At 32.1% G+C, this 17,535-nt stretch overlaps 3 protein-coding genes across 4 annotated transcripts; all 3 read right to left on the reverse strand.

Moving 5' to 3' along the window:
* Nucleotides 1–1,322: 1,322 nt before the first annotated feature.
* Nucleotides 1,323–2,294, reverse strand: LOC148569998 (uncharacterized). The gene has a single exon (XM_088508490.1). The coding sequence runs from the start codon at nucleotides 2,292–2,294 to the stop codon at nucleotides 1,323–1,325; it is 972 nt and encodes a 323-aa protein (XP_088364616.1).
* A 729-nt stretch (nucleotides 2,295–3,023) lies between these two features.
* LOC107629901 (external alternative NAD(P)H-ubiquinone oxidoreductase B3, mitochondrial-like) lies at nucleotides 3,024–9,354 on the reverse strand. 2 transcript variants are annotated; one of them, XM_088509405.1, is made up of 10 exons: nucleotides 9,263–9,354; nucleotides 8,207–8,459; nucleotides 6,826–7,032; nucleotides 6,373–6,623; nucleotides 6,064–6,283; nucleotides 5,688–5,792; nucleotides 5,349–5,609; nucleotides 4,137–4,258; nucleotides 3,936–4,055; nucleotides 3,024–3,256 (listed from the first exon to the last, which is right to left on the reverse strand). In XM_088509405.1, exons 1-10 carry the CDS (start codon nucleotides 9,352–9,354, stop codon nucleotides 3,169–3,171), a joined length of 1,719 nt encoding a protein of 572 aa, XP_088365531.1. In that variant the 3' UTR covers nucleotides 3,024–3,168. The 2 variants fall into 2 exon arrangements, with proteins under 2 accessions (XP_088365531.1, XP_088365530.1); XM_088509404.1 differs by having other exon boundaries at nucleotides 8,207–8,462.
* Nucleotides 9,355–12,339: 2,985 nt separating this feature from the next.
* Nucleotides 12,340–17,088, reverse strand: LOC107629900 (external alternative NAD(P)H-ubiquinone oxidoreductase B1, mitochondrial). Its single transcript, XM_016332844.3, has 10 exons — nucleotides 16,783–17,088; nucleotides 15,970–16,240; nucleotides 15,595–15,798; nucleotides 15,166–15,416; nucleotides 14,376–14,595; nucleotides 14,075–14,179; nucleotides 13,595–13,858; nucleotides 13,392–13,513; nucleotides 12,677–12,796; nucleotides 12,340–12,579 (listed from the first exon to the last, which is right to left on the reverse strand). Exons 1-10 carry the CDS (start codon nucleotides 16,875–16,877, stop codon nucleotides 12,492–12,494), a joined length of 1,740 nt encoding a protein of 579 aa, XP_016188330.1. The 5' UTR covers nucleotides 16,878–17,088; the 3' UTR covers nucleotides 12,340–12,491.
* Between the last annotated feature and the right edge of the window lie 447 nt (nucleotides 17,089–17,535).

The raw sequence follows: 17,535 nt of genomic DNA on the forward strand, positions 1-17,535 counted from the left end.
CATATCCAACATATATCCCCAATTTTCTTTGGGGTCCCATTTTGATGCGATTAGGTGGTGCAATGGGAACATATATCGCACACCCAAATATTCTTAAATGGGAAACATTTGGCTGCTGGCCAAAAGCTAATTGCATAGAAGAGAACTTATGGTAACTCGTTGACCTCAAACGAATAAGTGCTGCGGCATATAAAATAGCATGCCCCCAAACCGAGGTTGGGAGATTTGTTCTCATAAGCAAGGGTCTAGCAATTAATTGGAGACACTTAGTAAGTGATTCTGCTAACCCATTTTGTGTATGAAACATAAGCTACTGGATGTTCAACACTTATTCCATTAGCCATACAATAAGCATCAAAAGTTTGGGAAGTAAATTCACCAGCATTATCAAGACGAATTGCTTTGATTGGATTTTCTGGATTTAATCGAATAATTTGAGCCAGTAATCTCACAAACGCAGAGGTTGTGAGAAGATAATAAGCACACATGTGACCATCTCGAAGATGCGTCTATTAGGATCATAAAATATCTAAAAGATCCACATGGTGGATGAATATGTCCACATATATCACCTTGAATCCTTTTTAGGAATTCAGGAGACTCAAATCCAATCTTTACTGGTGATGGCCTTAAAATTAACTTTCCCTGAGAACATGTAGCACAACAAAATTCACTAGATTTAAGAATCTTCTGGTTCTTTAGTGAATGTCCATGAGAGTTTTCAATAATTCTCCTCATCATGGTTGTTCCCGGATGACCCAATCTATCATGCCAAGTTATGAATTCATTTGGGTTAGTAAACTTCTGGTTTACAATGGCATGTGATTCAATTGCACTAATCTTGGTATAATACAACCCAGATGAAAGTGAGGGTAATTTTTCTAATATAACTTTCTTATTTGAATCATAAGTTGTAATACATAAATACTCATGATTTCCCTCATTCATTGTCTCAACATGATATCCATTTCGGCGAATATCTTTGAAACTCAACAAGTTCCTCAAGGACTTGGTAGATAATAGTGCATTATTTATTATAAATTTTGTTCCTCCAGAAAACAAAATTATAGCTCTTCCGGAGCCTTCTATCACATTGCCTGAGCCAATAACAGTATTAACATATTCCTCTTTTGGCACAAGATGGGTAAAATATATATCACTTTTGAGAATGGTGTGCGAACTTGCACTATCCGCAAGGCATATATCTTCATTATATATCCTTGCCATTTTCTTCAAAGACAAATGATAATAATAATAAAATGAGTAGAAGTACATGCACAGTAAAATTATTTACATGAATACTTAACAAACACATATACATATCAAACTATTCCATCATTGATCAAATAGCCAATATTTCCTTCAGAATCCTTAAAGAAATTAGATACATCATAATGAGTGGTGGAATTTTCAGCATCATTTGAAACAAAATTTGTTTCCTTTTCTTTGTCATCCTTTTTCAAAGATGTCTGGTAAAGATCAACTAGGTGCCTTGGGGTACGACAGGTACGTGACAAATGGCCCTTTCCACCACAACGGAAACACTTATCCTCTGTTGATTTATTTTGCCCAGAATTTCTTTCTTTATCCCACTTCTGGTGAGATCCTCTCTTTTGAATATAATTCTTTTTCCTTCCATAATTTTTCTTGTTATTAAAACCTTGCCATTTACCTCTTCTGAGGTAATTTGCCGCATTTACTTCAGGAAATGGGGCGGCGCCAGTTGGGCGCGCTTCATGATTTTTCAAGAGCAACTCATTGTTGCGTTCAGCAACAAGAAGGCAAGAAATTAACTCAGAATATTTTTTAAACCCTTTTTCTCGATACTGCTGCTGCAGGAGCACATTCGAGGCATGGAAGGTTGAGAAAGTTTTCTCCAACATATCATGATCAGTTATCTTTTTCCCACATAATTTCATTCGTGAGGTGATTCGAAACATTGCAGAATTATATTCATTTATGGATTTAAAATCCTGCAGACGCAAGTGCGTCCACTCATATTGGGCTTGAGGCAGTATCACCGTTTTTTTATGATTGTACCTTTCTTCAAGGTCTTTCCAAAGATCTGCAGGATCTTTTAATGTGAGATATTCATTTTTCAATCCTTCATCAAGATGACGACGAAGAAAAATCATAACTTTGGCTTTATCCTTCTGGGATGCATTATTTTCAGCCTTAATGGTATCTCCAAGATCCATTGAATCAAGATGAATTTTAGCATCTAGTATCCATGATAAATAATTGTTTCCAAATATATCAAGAGCATCGAATTCAAGATGAGAGAGTTTCGACATAATGAAAATTTGTTACCTGAGTCTTCCTTAAAAAATTTGATTAGAGTCTCGTGCTAATAACGTGTTGTAAAATAAATAAAGAAGAGGTAATAAAATAAAATATGAATAGAAAAGTACTACTATCAATATTTACCAATATTATTATACTACTATAAAGATAATAATATATTAATATTATATTAGTAGTATATGAAAGGAGAAATAATAAAAGTCAATATTATTATACTACTATAAAGATAATAATATATTAATGTTATATTAGTAGTATATGAAAGGAAAAATAAAGAAGTGCTTTTATTGTAATGTATATAAGAAAAAAAGAGAAAATATTTGTTTTATTAATGTTTTGTTGTTGTACGTCAATTTTCTCATACCTCACTATTTATAGAGGTAAAGTATTGACATTTTCAAACTCTATTTAATCTCAATTTGTCTTGAGGCTTTATTTTTTCATAGGAAAAATCAGCCGCCCATAATGTTCATCACATTTTTAAACTTATCACTGTGTGATAAGGATTTGTTATTGCTTCTACCATCTACTTATTGAGTTATGCGGTGACAAATTAATATAATGTAAGCATCAATTGGATGATCTCTTGATCCTACTTGATCAGCTTTTGGTTTGAATTTATCACAAACTTATGGTAATAGCTTGTATTATATAAGAGTAAAACTGAAAAAAAAAAATTAAATAAATCAAGACCGAAAAAGGAAAAAGGTTACCGATCAAAGTACTAGTACATACTATATAATAAGAAACTACTTCTGAATGAGAAAAATAATTAAACACCGTGTTGGTTTTTTTCGAGTTCCTTCTATTGCTCTGTTGTGCCAACAAATCTACATGCATGGTTTTGGATTAGATGTGATAATCTCAGATTCGACTTGAGTCCCTCCCAAATACGAATCTCCTTCCCCAATCAGATACCACCAATGCTCTTGTTCTCCAACTCACTAGTTTGCTGCATATATATGTTTCAGTAAGTATTAGAGGATTAAATCATATACACGACTTCATTTCTTTTACTTGTCATTTGATATATATTGTACCAAATTATAAGAATAACATTCAAACAAAATGCCATGAGTAATACTTTAATTTAAGGTATGTTTAGTATCTCAACCATTTGAATATGGATCCAACTTGGTGAAATTCCACAAAATGGCTCAACAAACGATTTTTTTTTTTTTTTTTTTTTTGTGAATATGGACCTGGCAAATTTCCAACTATAAAGCAGTATTTTTTTCAACACTACACAAGCTCTATCTCCTATGTGTTTTTATCCTATTAAATTGCCAATGATAATTTTAGAAGGAAAAACAAATCACTAATAGTAACTTTTAGAAGCACCTCAGATTTTTTAAAATTGACATGTCATCTTTGTTTTAGAATATATCACCCTGTTATGAGTTATGACCCACATAGAAAATAATTAGTGTAAGCTTAGTTTGTATATTTGATATTTTTTGTTTTTATTTTTATCATTTTTTATTTTTAGAATTTTGTAAATAAAAATTAAAAACAAGAAAAAAATAAAATTTTATTATTTTTATTATTTTTTATCAAATTCTAAAAATAAAAAATAGTAAAATAAACATAGAAAATAAAAATATGACGAAAAATTGTTTAAAATAAATTACCTAGCATATATAGAATACCACAACCATTGAGTGCTATGGCCAATTGAAATCCAATCTCCCGGAAGTTGAGCTGCAGTTTGTTCTCCTCCTAGAGGAGCAAATTGTCCAAAATGCTTGTACCTTGAAGATTGATGAAGTTGTTGATGTCATTATGTGGTTTGATTAAGTAAAATGAAAGGGCGAAGCATCTTGAATTGGTACCTGAAGGGATGAAAGCGATGGCGTCCGGTTCCCCTGAATCTAAGAGGACCTTCCGGATACCGCTCGCATATCTCCATACGGTTGAAACAATCTGCAAGATACGCTCCTTGCTGAGCAGCTACCTATAATTTCTTCAAATTTGTAAGTACCTTTAAATACTAGTATATATTTTGTGGGAACGCAAAAATGAAAGGGCATATAGTTACGAGAATAAAATTGAATTAGTTGGTTCCATTCGGTTAACTGAATATCTGATACTATTCTTTGATTTAATTTAGAATAATGTTCACATTATTATTTTTTTTTTTTACCAAAGATAGGAGACTCGAACCCGCAACCTCTTAATTGAGTATAGGAAGACTATGCTATTTGAACTATTACTCATTGGCAGAATAATGTTCACATTTAAGTTTTTTTGTTAATTAAATTTAATTAAATTAGTCTTTTTTTTTACCAAAAATAGGAGACTCGAACCTGCAACCTCTTAATTAAATTAGTCTAACATAACAAAAATTGGTTATGATTAATATTATTCTAAGTTTTATTGTTTAACTTAATTGTACTTAATTCATACAAAAAATTTAAATGTGTAATATTACTCTTTAATTTAAGATAAAGATTGTTTAGTAATAAATTAAAATTCAAAAAAAAAAAAAAATTAATCGGTTGAACTGATGCAATTTTTTAATGGTTAGTCAATTTAAAATAATAAAAAAATTATTTTAAAAAAATATATATTTTGATAAAATATATTTTTTTTGTCTCAAATATTGATTTTTTTTATAATATCCTTAATATTTAATTTCGTTTAATTTTGTTCTTTACGTTTTGGATTCATCTAATTTTATCACTAATATTTTTTATTTGTATCAAAATTGTCTTTAAAATTTTAATTTTGCCCTTAAAATTTTTCATAAAATTAACGTCCAAAATAATTTTGATACAAATTAAAAATGTTCGAGATAAAATTAAATAAAACTAAATATTAAAAATATTTTTAAAAAAAATTACGAACATTAAAAATAAAAAATATACTTTATTTTATATATAAATATATTATTTTATTATATCCAATTCAGTTTCAATTAAAATTTAATTAAATTTTTAAATTTCTAATTCTGTTAGTTCGAAATTAAGGAGCATTGGGTTTTCAAAACCTTGTATCTTACATAGAAGCTCTTTTGATTTATAAGGGAAGCTCGTAGAATTTACCTGAGCTGTTGGAGGGAGATTTTTCATCTGAGTATCAACATTGGAAAGTGCAGATTTGAAGGATTCAATGTCAACAGTAACTGAGCTGTCTTGAGAAAACTTGAGCAAGGTGGCAATATCTTTCATTTGGTTCTTCTTTAAATAAATCTCCACCTGAGGGTACCTCTCGATTATGTCGTCCACTACGCCTTGAAACTCTTTCAGATCCAACTTCCCGCTGTTCTTCTTGTCTGCCTTGCTGAATATCAATGCTATATCTTCCTGTTCAATTCAACTATCTCAGCTTGGAATAATAATAATAAATCCTTCTCAGCTTAATGCATATAAGGATGCACATACCATAACTTTCCTCTGATTTATAGTGGCACAATCACCTAAAGCATAGATGTTGTCATATCCCTCCACCCTTAGCCATTCATCAGTGGCTAATGCACGTCTATTACTCTATAACACAAACAATTCCAACCAACAAAAACAATTAAATAACCAACACTTTTTTCTTAGTTTAAAAATAGAAAAAGTATAGATAATCATCAACATTTTTGAACAATGTGTGAACAATATGAATTAATAGGATTAAAAGAGTAAATTAATCTTAAATTTAATTAGTAGCATTCAATTAGGATGTAGTGTATTTTTATTTGATTGGTAGTTGTTCATGTTGTTCAAGATGGTCATTGTTTGCCTAGCACTCTGTGAATACGAAGCGACAAACCTGGCCAACTTGTTTCATAAATTCAATTATTTCTGGGCGAGGACCGACGCCGGTGGACCAAACTACCATTCCATGAGGTATGGAAGCAACTTGACCGCTTACTCTGTCTTTGGCCGAGATTTCTCTCTCACTTACTTTGATAACCATAGATCCTAACTTCACATCTATGCCATCCCTTTTGAACTTTGTTTCAGCAAATTCTGTGATTCTCTTGTCAAACCTGCAAAAAATGTCATCTTTCTCTTTTTAAACTCATTATGTGATTGGAACAAAACAACGTAACAAATAGGAAAAGAAAGAAAATGTTACATGTTTAAGATATGATCTCCGGCCTCCAGCAAAGTGATATTGACATAACGTTGTAGAGAAGGATAGAGTTTAGAAAGATCCTCATGAACAAAGTCATGAAGTTCTGCAGCAAACTCTACCCCAGTTGGGCCTCCTCCAACAATCACAAAACTCAGAAGCTTCTTCTTCTCTTCATCAGATATGGATGGAATGCTTGCTTTCTCAAAAAGATCAACCACCTTTTGCCGGATTCTTAGAGCATCATCCACTTCCTTCACATACATTCAAATCCAAAGAATAATTATTAACATAATTTCGATGATTCCAAAATAAAGACACAAAAGACATAACTATAAAGTAATTTTTATACTTCTAACTATAAACCAGAGAGGTAAATCTCTATGTGTTACCTAAAGAGATTGCTTTTGTTGAAAATGTGAAAGGGAAAGAAAGATGTATAATATATATATATACCTTCAAGAAGTAAGCATGTTCCTGAACTCCAGGTGTGTTGAAGGTATTAGAACGTGCTCCCATGGCTATTACAAGGTAATCATAATCAAGGGAAAAATCTTCAATCCCACCCATCTTTTTCTCTGGATCAGCACGGCAGTAAACTTTCTTGTTCTTCGGGTCGATCTTATAGCATTCAGCTTCACTGAATTCAATATTTACACCACTCTGTTGCAAATTAAAGGTGTGTACTAATCACTATTTATCTCATGACTCCATATTCGATCACTAGTTTTCACTTTAATCATGCTATTTTTACTTTACCATGAAGCAACAAAAAGTCGAACATGCACGTTTGAAAATACAAAAATATTAAGTGTATCTATATATTTATATTTATATTTATTTATTATTTAATATGTATTTTATATTTCAACACATATTTTTACTAATAACTGATTTTAGTAATTAATTTTTTATTGAAAATGTTTGATAACTAAAATAAATTAATAAGAAACAACTAAAATTTATTTTATTTTTTATTTATTAATTATTATAATAATTAATAAAAATTAACTAAAACCAGTTTTATCTGATTTTTTTTTAATTTTTTGTCTTCTTACCATAACGGTTTGAACAAATGGTGTACACGAAAAAAGGACATTTTTTGTACTATCTACAAGCAGGGACGGACATAAGGGGGGATAAGGGGAGTGGCGGACTCGGCCCCCAACTTTTTTTAATAGTAATAAGTTATTATGTATAATTTATTTTTTTTAAAAAAAATATTTAGTATTTAATTTAATATAAATAAAAGTTCAATCTAATTTAAATATTAATAATTTTTAATATCTAAAAAATAAGTAACAATATTAAAAAAATCTGAAAAATATATTATTACTAATATTTTTTAATTAAATAAAAATTTTTAAATCTCATAAAGTGAATTCTTTTTCTTCTTGTGGCCGTTTTTTTATTCGTTTGGTATTAATTCTCTCTGTTTCATCTGCTACAATTAAGAGATCTTTTTCAACTATGAATATTGTGAAAAATAACTTAGAAACAAAATAAAAGATGAATTTCTTGCTAATTGTCTTTTAATTATATTGAAAAGAAAATTGTTGAAAATTTTGACACAAATTTTATTATCGGTGAATTTTATGATACAAAAAATCGACCACTTCGTTAGTAAAAAGTATACACATATTTTTTTTACTTTAAAATATATTCTCTATCCGTATATTTTTATAATACATCTTATATTATATAATTTTTTTACATAATTTTTAATATTATATGTATTATTGGCCCCTATAATATCATTTCTGGATCCGTCCCTGTCTACAAGATGCGATTGTTTATCAATTTTTACGCCCCAATAAAACGTACCCAAATAGAGTACCTTTCTTGAGATGTTGCGAATGGGTTCAACAATGCTGCGTGCTTCGACAGTGCCACAAGTGACACTTGGCAACAAAGGGGTGAATGCAAAATAGTTACGAGGTGAAACAACATGGATATCATAAGATGAACTTCTGATGCTCTTAAGAAAACTGGTTCCTGCCCAACCAGTTCCAAGAATCACCACTTTCTTTCTTGGGGCTTCTTTCACATTCTCACTTTGTACCGCTTCACCGTATGCCACTAGGCCTCCACTACTGCAAACCCCCAAAACAAAATAATATAATCATCACAGGAAATAAGAAATGATCATTAATTGCTAGAGTTGATCCATTCTGCTGTTTTGATCTTTTAAGGCATACAAAATTTGTGTTTTTTGAAGTTTTGTTACTTATAATCATAATCAAACAATTTTTTAGGGTTAATGTTCAAAATAGTTTGTAAAAAATTACGCACAAGAGTCAACTTGATTTAATTTTTAAAAAATTCAACTACTCAATTTTGTTAGAAAACATATATCCTTCTGTTAACTTTCTCTCAAGAACATGATTTTTTAGAGATTTTCTATTGACTCTAACATAGTTTTTCAAGAACCAATTTAAACATAAACTCGTTTTTTTATCTGTTGTCTTTATATTTTTATTTGAGAGACATATCCAAATACAATCATAATATGTCAAGAACTCATCAAGACTCAAACTTGTTACATTTGGATTTGTCATCACAAATAACTCGAGATGTTTAAAGAAAACAAATTTCTAATTATTTGAACCATAAAAGCATCAAATTCTAAATCAAATAAGGAGTAGTCAAGTCACCAAAAAAACAAAAAAAAAAACAATAAGGAGTAGTCTTCGTTTATTTATTTATCTGTTACAATCACTTTTCGCTTCATGCATTTTTGTATTCGGCATATTTAATTTGTTCAGATACAAATATACAATACTATGGCTACTAAAACATTAAAAAAAAGAGAGAGAAAAAGAAGAAGCATGAGATAGAAAAGGAAAAGAGTACAGAAAGAAACAAAAGTAGAGAATTGAGAAGGTGTGAGGACCTGATAACAGTGCATACAATAGCAGACTTGGACCAACTGGGATACTCATTAAAAACCCTTGATGCTGTGTGATAGAAGGATGACCAACGCATTCTGAATCCCTTGATTAATTTCTCTTCTCTTGTGCCTTTGTGTTTGTTGTGATTGCTTCTATATCTTCATTCCTTGCAAATGAGTGCAACCAAAAACTAGTAACAGATTTTTGAGGTACAGTTTTAAATACTGGGGCACCCCGCACCTGGTCAAATTGAAAGTGTTAATGCCACGTAGTGTATGATGCATTTTGTTCGGTTACATTGTCAAGTTGAAAGGATTAATTAAGACATACACTTGCCTATTTTATTGTAACATAATTAGGACATTTGCCTATTGTAAGAGATACAGATCTCCAATATATGAGGACTTGGATTGGATCATGTTTGAAATAATAATAATTAAAAAAAAGAAAAGAAAAAAGAAGTGGAACAGTAGTCTATTGAATCGGGTTCTTCATGTTTTAAGAAAACATTACACTTTGTAGGCTTAATTCACGGATCATTCATTTAATAAATCATGCAACAAACAAAATTGTGAATTTGTGATACTATAGACTATATAGTCTATCTTTGACATCAATGTTAGTTTTGTATTCACGTTTTCCTATCTTGGATAGGGTGAGAAATTATATTTAGTTAATTTAAATCACATACTCCATCTAATAATAAAGGAGAATAAATTGACTCAATGTTCATTATAAGTGTGAATATCCAGTTCTATTAGAATATTGGACTCGACAAAATATACACTTTTGGCCAATATTTTATTTTCCTCCATCCTAATTTTAGTCTACTTTAACTTTTCTTCAATTTAAAAAACTAGGGAGACTAAAATTATCATATTATGCTTGACATAAAAGTTAGAAATAATAATAATAATAAAATTTTCAATCAGATATGATATTTTTACAATGCTACATAGTCAATAAATATTATTATTTTTTGTTCGTATTTATTAACTAGTAATAATTTACACCTATATTTATAGACGTTTTGCACACAAGAAACATAAATTTACACATCTATTTACTATTAATTTTACACACAAACAAATACAGTTTGCACTCACATTTTTCAGAGTTTGTACATATGAATTAATAAAATTTATTTGTTAAAAACAATTTAGTGTTTATGCTGGCCAAATAATAACTAAAAATACTAAAAATTACTTATCTCCAATTGTGACTGATGGTAATTAGTGGCTAAGAGAAATGGGGTTGAATCTTAGCCCATTTTTTCTGAGTATTACTTTCTGCCTTTTAGTATAGCTTCAGGAGATATTTCTGTTTTTTGTCTCATAACAAGTTAAGAGACATTTTTTTTTGTCTCGTAACCTGTTAGGAGATATTTTTCAATTTTGTCTCATACGCAACAGAAATAGAAATGGAGTAGAAGAGAAAGAGAGAATCACACCCAGAAGTATCTTGGTTCAGCTGCTAAGTGCAATGCAGCCTACGTCCAATCTCCATTACAATAGTGACAGAATTTCACTATAATCAACAGATTACATACACCAATTCTTCCCTAGAAACTACCCATTCCTATCCGGGAGAAGTCCAAAATCTATCCCCAAAACTGAACTTAACTTAGACAACTACCAAGCTTTCAATTGCAAAGTGCTAACCCAACTTGTAAGGGAATCCCTACAAGATCATGAAACACAACATACAAATGTAAAAAGAAATTCTTAGACATCTATAGCTTTTTCTTTAATTTTGAAATCTCTACCTTTTTTCTCTCACTGGTTTTTTCTTACAAACCTCACTCTATTTGCCTTTTTCACCATGAGACTCAAACAGACAAAACTAAAGAAAAGAATACAAAATAAAACTCATTGAAGGAGAAGAACTCTGTAAACTTTGGGTAGCTATGAGAACTCTGTGCTTTTCTCTCCTTACTTCAACCCTTGGCCGTGCACCCTTATTATAGAAGGGGAAGCTTCCAAGGTTGAAACTGGTTCAACCAAGCCACCAACATCTTTTCCATCACACAAAACCGGTTCGGACAGAGAGAAGAGAGAAGGAAACCGAAAGCAAATCAACATGTATTTACCTCTCTCTCATCTCTTCTCATCAAACTTCATCAATCTGAGCCTTTCATATTGACTTTGTCCCTAAGAAAGAATTCTGACCCTTGATGAACTTTTGATCCTTGACAGCTCCATCTGTTCCATTTTTGCTTCTTCCTCCACGTAACTACAGTAACTACCTTCTGTCTTGGATGAACAAAAGTGGAATCGAGCCATACCACAGAGATCTTCTTCTCTGACCGAGCTTATTGCTTCTATTTTTGATATGAAGATCTTGAATCTTCTTCTTCACATCTTGCCTTTAGTGGCAACAATCTTGCCACAGCCATGCTTTAGATCTTCTTTTCTCAAGGCCATCATCATCCTAATCTCTTTCTTCTTCCTAGCTCCTCTGATAATTTCTCTGATAACTTTTACCTTCTTCTTTCCTGCTGACATGAATGAAGAAGAGAGAGAGGAGAGAGAAGAAAGAAGAAACTTTGGAAGCAATGAATGAAATTAAACCAAATTAAATCCCACTTCCATTCCCCTATGCATAGTAACGTGTGGAACATTTAATGCAATCAAATCAATTTAAATTTTCTCTTTCCTGTTACCAATGCATGCATTCAATTTAATTAAACTTTGAATTTCATAACCCATAGAGAAAGGTAAGCGTGGAAAGCATGCTCCACTACTTTTTTTTTCCTTTCAATTTCGGACCAAGGCTTGTTGGTATCACAACAAAAATTAATTTGGGCTATTCACATGATACTTGGCCCAAATAACATTTGCAAAATAATTCAGCTACAATGTTTAGAATTCTTTTTGTACAAAGACTAAATATTTTCTCAACATATTGGGCTTATGTTACTTTTAGCCCAATAATCAAAATCTGCACACTAGACAAAATCATTAAACAAACAATTGGAAGCAAAAATCAAATAAATAATTTTTCTAATTAATATTTTTAACAATGTTTGATCATCACAATAATTTTAAGTTTTTCAAACTCATCGGTGACAAATTAAGTGGAAGCTGAAGAAGCAATTTTCATCCAAAAGATCATGGCAGTTCTCTAAATGTTACTAATAATTGTGCCTCCAAAAGTTATCACACTATACATGTATAAGAATGAACAGATACACTGCCACAAATTTATTCAGACTTTAATTTGTTAATCCCATTAAACACGACTTGAGTCTCTTCCAAAAATGAATCTTCTAGTCCAATCAGATATGACCAATACTCTTGTGCGCCAGCTCACTTGCTTGCTGTATGTTGTTCAAATAAAACTAGTTAATACATAGCATGATTGAGTTGGTAGCCGATATTTTGTGTACACTTAGCATGGTTGTACTTGAAGATTACCTTGCATATACAGAATACCAGAGCCATTGAGTGCTGTGACCCATGGAAACCCAGTCCCCGGGAAGTTCTGCGGCCGCTTGCTCGCCACCCAACGGTGCGAATTGCCCAAAATGCTTATACCTTTGTGACAACAATCCACCAACATCTCACTGATTAGTTGAGTTTAAAGCAAGGAAATGGCATAAATATCTTAAGTGAGCAAAATGCTAATCTATATATCTTTATTCACCCACTTGGTTATCAATTGTGAATCATGAGTTCATAACTATTTTGTGCGGTTCCTTACTTTTTGGTTAGTTCACTCTTCATATTCCATCATGAAATTACATATCTAACCAGGTTGCATGTTAGATTAGCACAAATAAAATAGACATTTATATATGAATTTTTGCAAACTTATGCATTTGTTTTGCACTGTTTCCAAGTGTCCCTTGCTTTTAACTATGAAGCAAACACTACTCACTACTATATTTCTTTTGTATCTCATTCAGCTTTTTTGTGTTGTATTAGCTAGTGGCAATGTAGGAGTAGAGTACGTGTTAGTAGTTGAATACCGTGTTGAGTACCTTTGTTTTTGTTTTCTTTGTGTTTTCTTAGTTTGTAGTAAGCTCTATTTTATTGTGTTGAACTCTTTTTTTCAAAATATATATATATATATATATATATAGGAACACAAATCAGACAAAACCATAACACAACAGAATATAAGGTGTACCGGAAGGGAAGGAACTTATGACGTCCGGTTCCTCTAAATCGCCGTGGACCTTCAGGATTCTCTTCACATTGATCCATGCGGTTAAAGCATCTAGCTAGATAGGTACCTTGTTGGGCAGCAACCTAAACAAACCAAACCAAACCTTTAAAAAGGAATCTTTGATAACAAGCATTGGGTTACTGGTGTGGTGACATAATGCAAACCTGTGCAGTAGCTGGAAGACTCTTCATCTGTGAATCCGCATGAGAAAGAGCCTGCTTAAACCCTTCTATGTCTATCTCTTTTCTTTCATTCCCTTGTGAATCTAACCACAGAGAGGTGAAATCAAGAAGATGCTTTTTCTTCATAAAAAGTTCAACTTGTGGATATCTTAATAAGATGTCATCCATCACATCTTGGAATTCTTCCAGGGTTAAGGTACCGGAGTTATTTTTGTCTGCAGCCGCAAATATGGCTGAGATATCATCCTAAAAACAAAGGCAATGAGTTAACTATGACATAGATAAACTCAACTGCGATTTATATCTGTCTAAAGAAGGTCTTGTATTTTCCTCCATTCTCATCCAAAAGTTGAAAGGCAAAACTGTATTATAAGTTGGTCAAATGTGTATTAATTTGAAGGAAAATTACAATTGACAATATATGCTTAATATTCAAGAATACACTTAGGATCAAAACGATACCATGATCTTTCGTTGATCTATTGTACAACAATCACCAACAGCATACACATCTTCACATCCTTTTACTCGCAACCATTCGTCGATTGCTAGTACACGTCTTTTACCCTGCACATAGAGCAAGTCTAGCTTATACAGGATACCCGAATAACAGTTGATTATGATTTGAAGGCAAGGTAAAATAAAAAATACCGATATTTCATGCGCATGTAAATAGAATATTCTAGACTATCTTACCCCAAACACAAGTAGTGAAGAAGAAAAGAGGGGCTGTGTTTTAGAAAATCATGGAATGGAGAAGCACCTGACCAACTTGTTCCATAAAGTCCCTTATAACAGGAATAGTTGAAATGCCAGTGGACCAGACAATCAATCCATGCGGCACAGAGCATATCTCTCCTGTTGATTTCACCTTCATTGTAATTTCCTTGTCGCTAACACTGATGACACGACATCCTGTTTGAACCTCTATACCGTCTCTTGAAAATTTCTGCTCAGCAAATGTACTTATTCTTTTATCAAACCTACAGGATCAAAGATCACATTTTGATGAGTCTTGGAAAATACATGCTTTATGAGGTAAGTAATACCAGAAACTTAAGAAAATTATTAATGTTGGCAGAATGCATCAAATGATAGAAGGCTTATGTTGTTGCTTGAGTTATAAGTTTCAAATAGTAAATACAATCTTCCATCAAAGCTAAAGAGGACCAACTACATGTTATAATTAGAAAACGGATGGGCTACGCGATTCATGTGTCAGTTACCGAGATGTAGAAAAGTTACAAGGAATATATCACCAATTCATCATACTAGTCCTTTTTGAATCAAAAGCACTTATCTAAAAGTTTAATTGGTTGATAACCCAAGTGATTTATGATGCCTGATAATGAAGCAGAGGCTAAATACCAATCATAATACCAAAACAAACACTCAAAAGTTATTCCACTATTTTTGTATGCCATGTTAGAAATAAAAAAAAAAAGAAGTGATTTTGGGATGTAATATATAACAGCACAACTAATAAGATAAAGACTACCTAAAAAAATGTGATTTGAGGAAGATAAAGTGTTTCAATTTTATGATTTTCTTACGTATTCAGGATGTGATCTCCTGATTGAATCAATGTTATCTTCACCGAATCCTTAACGGCTGGATATAAGTTCGTCAAATCTTCTTGGACATAATCATGGAGCTCTGCAGCAAATTCTACTCCAGTTGGACCCCCACCAACAACTACAAAATGAAGATTCGACCTTCGCTCTTCTTCAGATAGACTAGGAAGAACAGCCTTCTCAAAGCAATCTGTGATAGACAGCCTGATCCTCTTAGCATCCTCGATATCCTATATATATATATATACACACTTTGGATTAGTCAGAGACAGATTAAGAAAAACAAAAGAACTCTGATAATAACATTTTGTCATCAACAATTTCAAAGATTTACCGAATATTTGAATCAACAATCAGAACTTTTTGGAACCATAAATGATCAGATGTTGCATAAGAAAATATATTTACCTTCAGAAAGTGGCAGTTCTCTTTCACTCCAGGGGTGTTAAAAGTATTTACTTGTGATCCTACTGCTAAAACCAAGAAGTCGTAGTCCAACGAAAATTCGCCCCTTCCCACTAAGTTGTTGATATTGTCTTTACAAAAGACCTTTCTGTTTGCAGCATCAATCTTGACACACTCTGCCTCCCAATATTTTATTTCACCTTTATTCTACAATTTGAAAAAAGAAAGAAAATTTATACAAAAGAAAAAAGAAAAACCACACTAGTCATCGATTAACTACTCAACATACTCTTCATATCATTAGAAGACAATGTCAAGACACATGACAATCTAACATATCAGTAGTAACTCTTAGAGCTATGGTTTTGTTTCCTCCACCTTTTTTATTAAGGTCCGAACTGGCTCTACGATGCTTCGAGCTTCAACTGTTCCACAAGTGACACTGGGTAACAAGGGAGTGAATGCAAAGTAGTTCCGAGGCGAAACAACCTGAACATCGTATCGTGAGGCATCCAGATCCTTAAGGAAACTGGTACCAGCCCATCCTGTTCCAAGAACCACTACTTTCTTTTTTGGGGCTACATGAGCATCAATAATAGGATGTTCGCTTTCTGATCGTGATTCTGAGTATGCCACTACACCTCCACCACTGCAGTTTCCAAGGGCATATAGACTCAATCACACTCAATGAAACTATTGAACACATCACATATGCATAAAAAGAATAATGAAATACATTGATGGATTCATCCACACAAATGACCCTCCAAAATGCTACTACACATACATCCACAATATTGTTGTAAAATAAGTACCATACCATGTCACACTCACAGTGGAAGATCCAATTCTGTGAAATAGATCCTCTTATTTGCAAATTGCACATAGTATTCATCCCACTCTCACCTACAATAATTATTTCTTACATGTGTAGGAGGACAACCCATGGCACAAGAGTGAAGGTCAAAAAGTCAATACTTGGTCAACAGGGCCAGTAGCCTGAACACACATGGAGTAATTTTCTTTCTATGATTCTCAAGATCTCAGATTGGTTCTATCTTCCTAATATGAGACACACAAATAAAGTTCACTAGTCCAAGATTCCCCATTTCTTTGCAATACTCCAACATTAATTTCATCAAAAGCAGAAGAAAGAAAGAAACAGTATTGAAGGGTCAAAGAGAAAGGGACCTGATGCTGAGAGTGCAGAGAAGAAGAAGCTTGGAGGATGAAGGGTAGCCTTTGAGAGCATTGGAGGCCCTCATGAAGAAGGAACCCATCTTCATCTTAGTTTGTTGAGTAGTTGATGAAGATTTTCTTCAATGGAGTCACAGCAGGTAGGTGAATATGAAAGAGTTCAGAATTTGATAGCTCACACCAAAAGCGACTTTCTGATCTCTCAAAGTTCGTTTCTGTTTAGAAAGTTTCTCTCACTTTTCAGATTTGGAAACTGACATAGATTATTCTATGACACGTGTAACAAGGACGTAACCGCTTGGCAATAAAGTTGACTTGCAGAATAATTTTTCGTATTGGAGTTATTATTGTTCCCAGATAGTCTGCGAACAGATTTTTAAAAAATAAATAGTATTAGAAGATTACTAATTTTTGTGTTTTGTAATTATCAATTAATTATTAATAGTGTTTTTAATTATTTTATAATTATTAATTAGTCATTAATAATATTTTTAATGGTACGAGATTACATCCAATAATAAAAAATTACCTATTTTTCTTTTAATGATTAAATATTGACCACAAAACACAAATTATTAATCCTTAAACTTTCTCTAAAATTATATAGAGATAGACACGCGCTACGTTGTTACTCTTTACACATTATTATTTATGCTCTCGGTCGACAATTTTTTTACAAATGTATCTAGTCGTTGAAGAATAAGAAATAAGTAAGAAAGAATGAACAAGTATCTGATCTAAAGAAAG

The sequence above is a fragment of the Arachis ipaensis genome, chromosome B3 (genome assembly GCF_059453495.1).
Source record: "Arachis ipaensis isolate K30076 ecotype BB chromosome B3, ASM5945349v1, whole genome shotgun sequence".
Classification (NCBI taxonomy): Eukaryota; Viridiplantae; Streptophyta; class Magnoliopsida; order Fabales; family Fabaceae; genus Arachis; species Arachis ipaensis.

What these genes read in the sequence shown, in the direction of transcription:
- LOC148569998 (XM_088508490.1), bottom strand. Translation starts at nt 2,294, where the DNA reads ATGTCGAAACTCTCTCATCTTGAATTCGATGCTCTTGATATATTTGGA.
- LOC107629900 (XM_016332844.3), bottom strand. Translation starts at nt 16,877, where the DNA reads ATGAAGATGGGTTCCTTCTTCATGAGGGCCTCCAATGCTCTCAAAGGC. An exon ending in CTCTGCACTCTCAGCATCAG is followed by an intron (nt 16,241 to 16,782) that starts GTCCCTTTCTCT and finishes TGGAAACTGCAG; the next exon opens with TGGTGGAGGTGTAGTGGCAT. An exon ending in CATAAGTTCCTTCCCTTCCG is followed by an intron (nt 12,797 to 13,391) that starts GTACACCTTATA and finishes GTTGTCACAAAG; the next exon opens with GTATAAGCATTTTGGGCAAT.
- LOC107629901 (XM_088509404.1), bottom strand. Translation starts at nt 9,354, where the DNA reads ATGCGTTGGTCATCCTTCTATCACACAGCATCAAGGGTTTTTAATGAG. An exon ending in TTCGCAACATCTCAAGAAAG is followed by an intron (nt 7,033 to 8,206) that starts GTACTCTATTTG and finishes AATTTGCAACAG; the next exon opens with AGTGGTGTAAATATTGAATT. An exon ending in TGGTATTCTATATATGCTAG is followed by an intron (nt 3,257 to 3,935) that starts GTAATTTATTTT and finishes ATATATATGCAG; the next exon opens with CAAACTAGTGAGTTGGAGAA.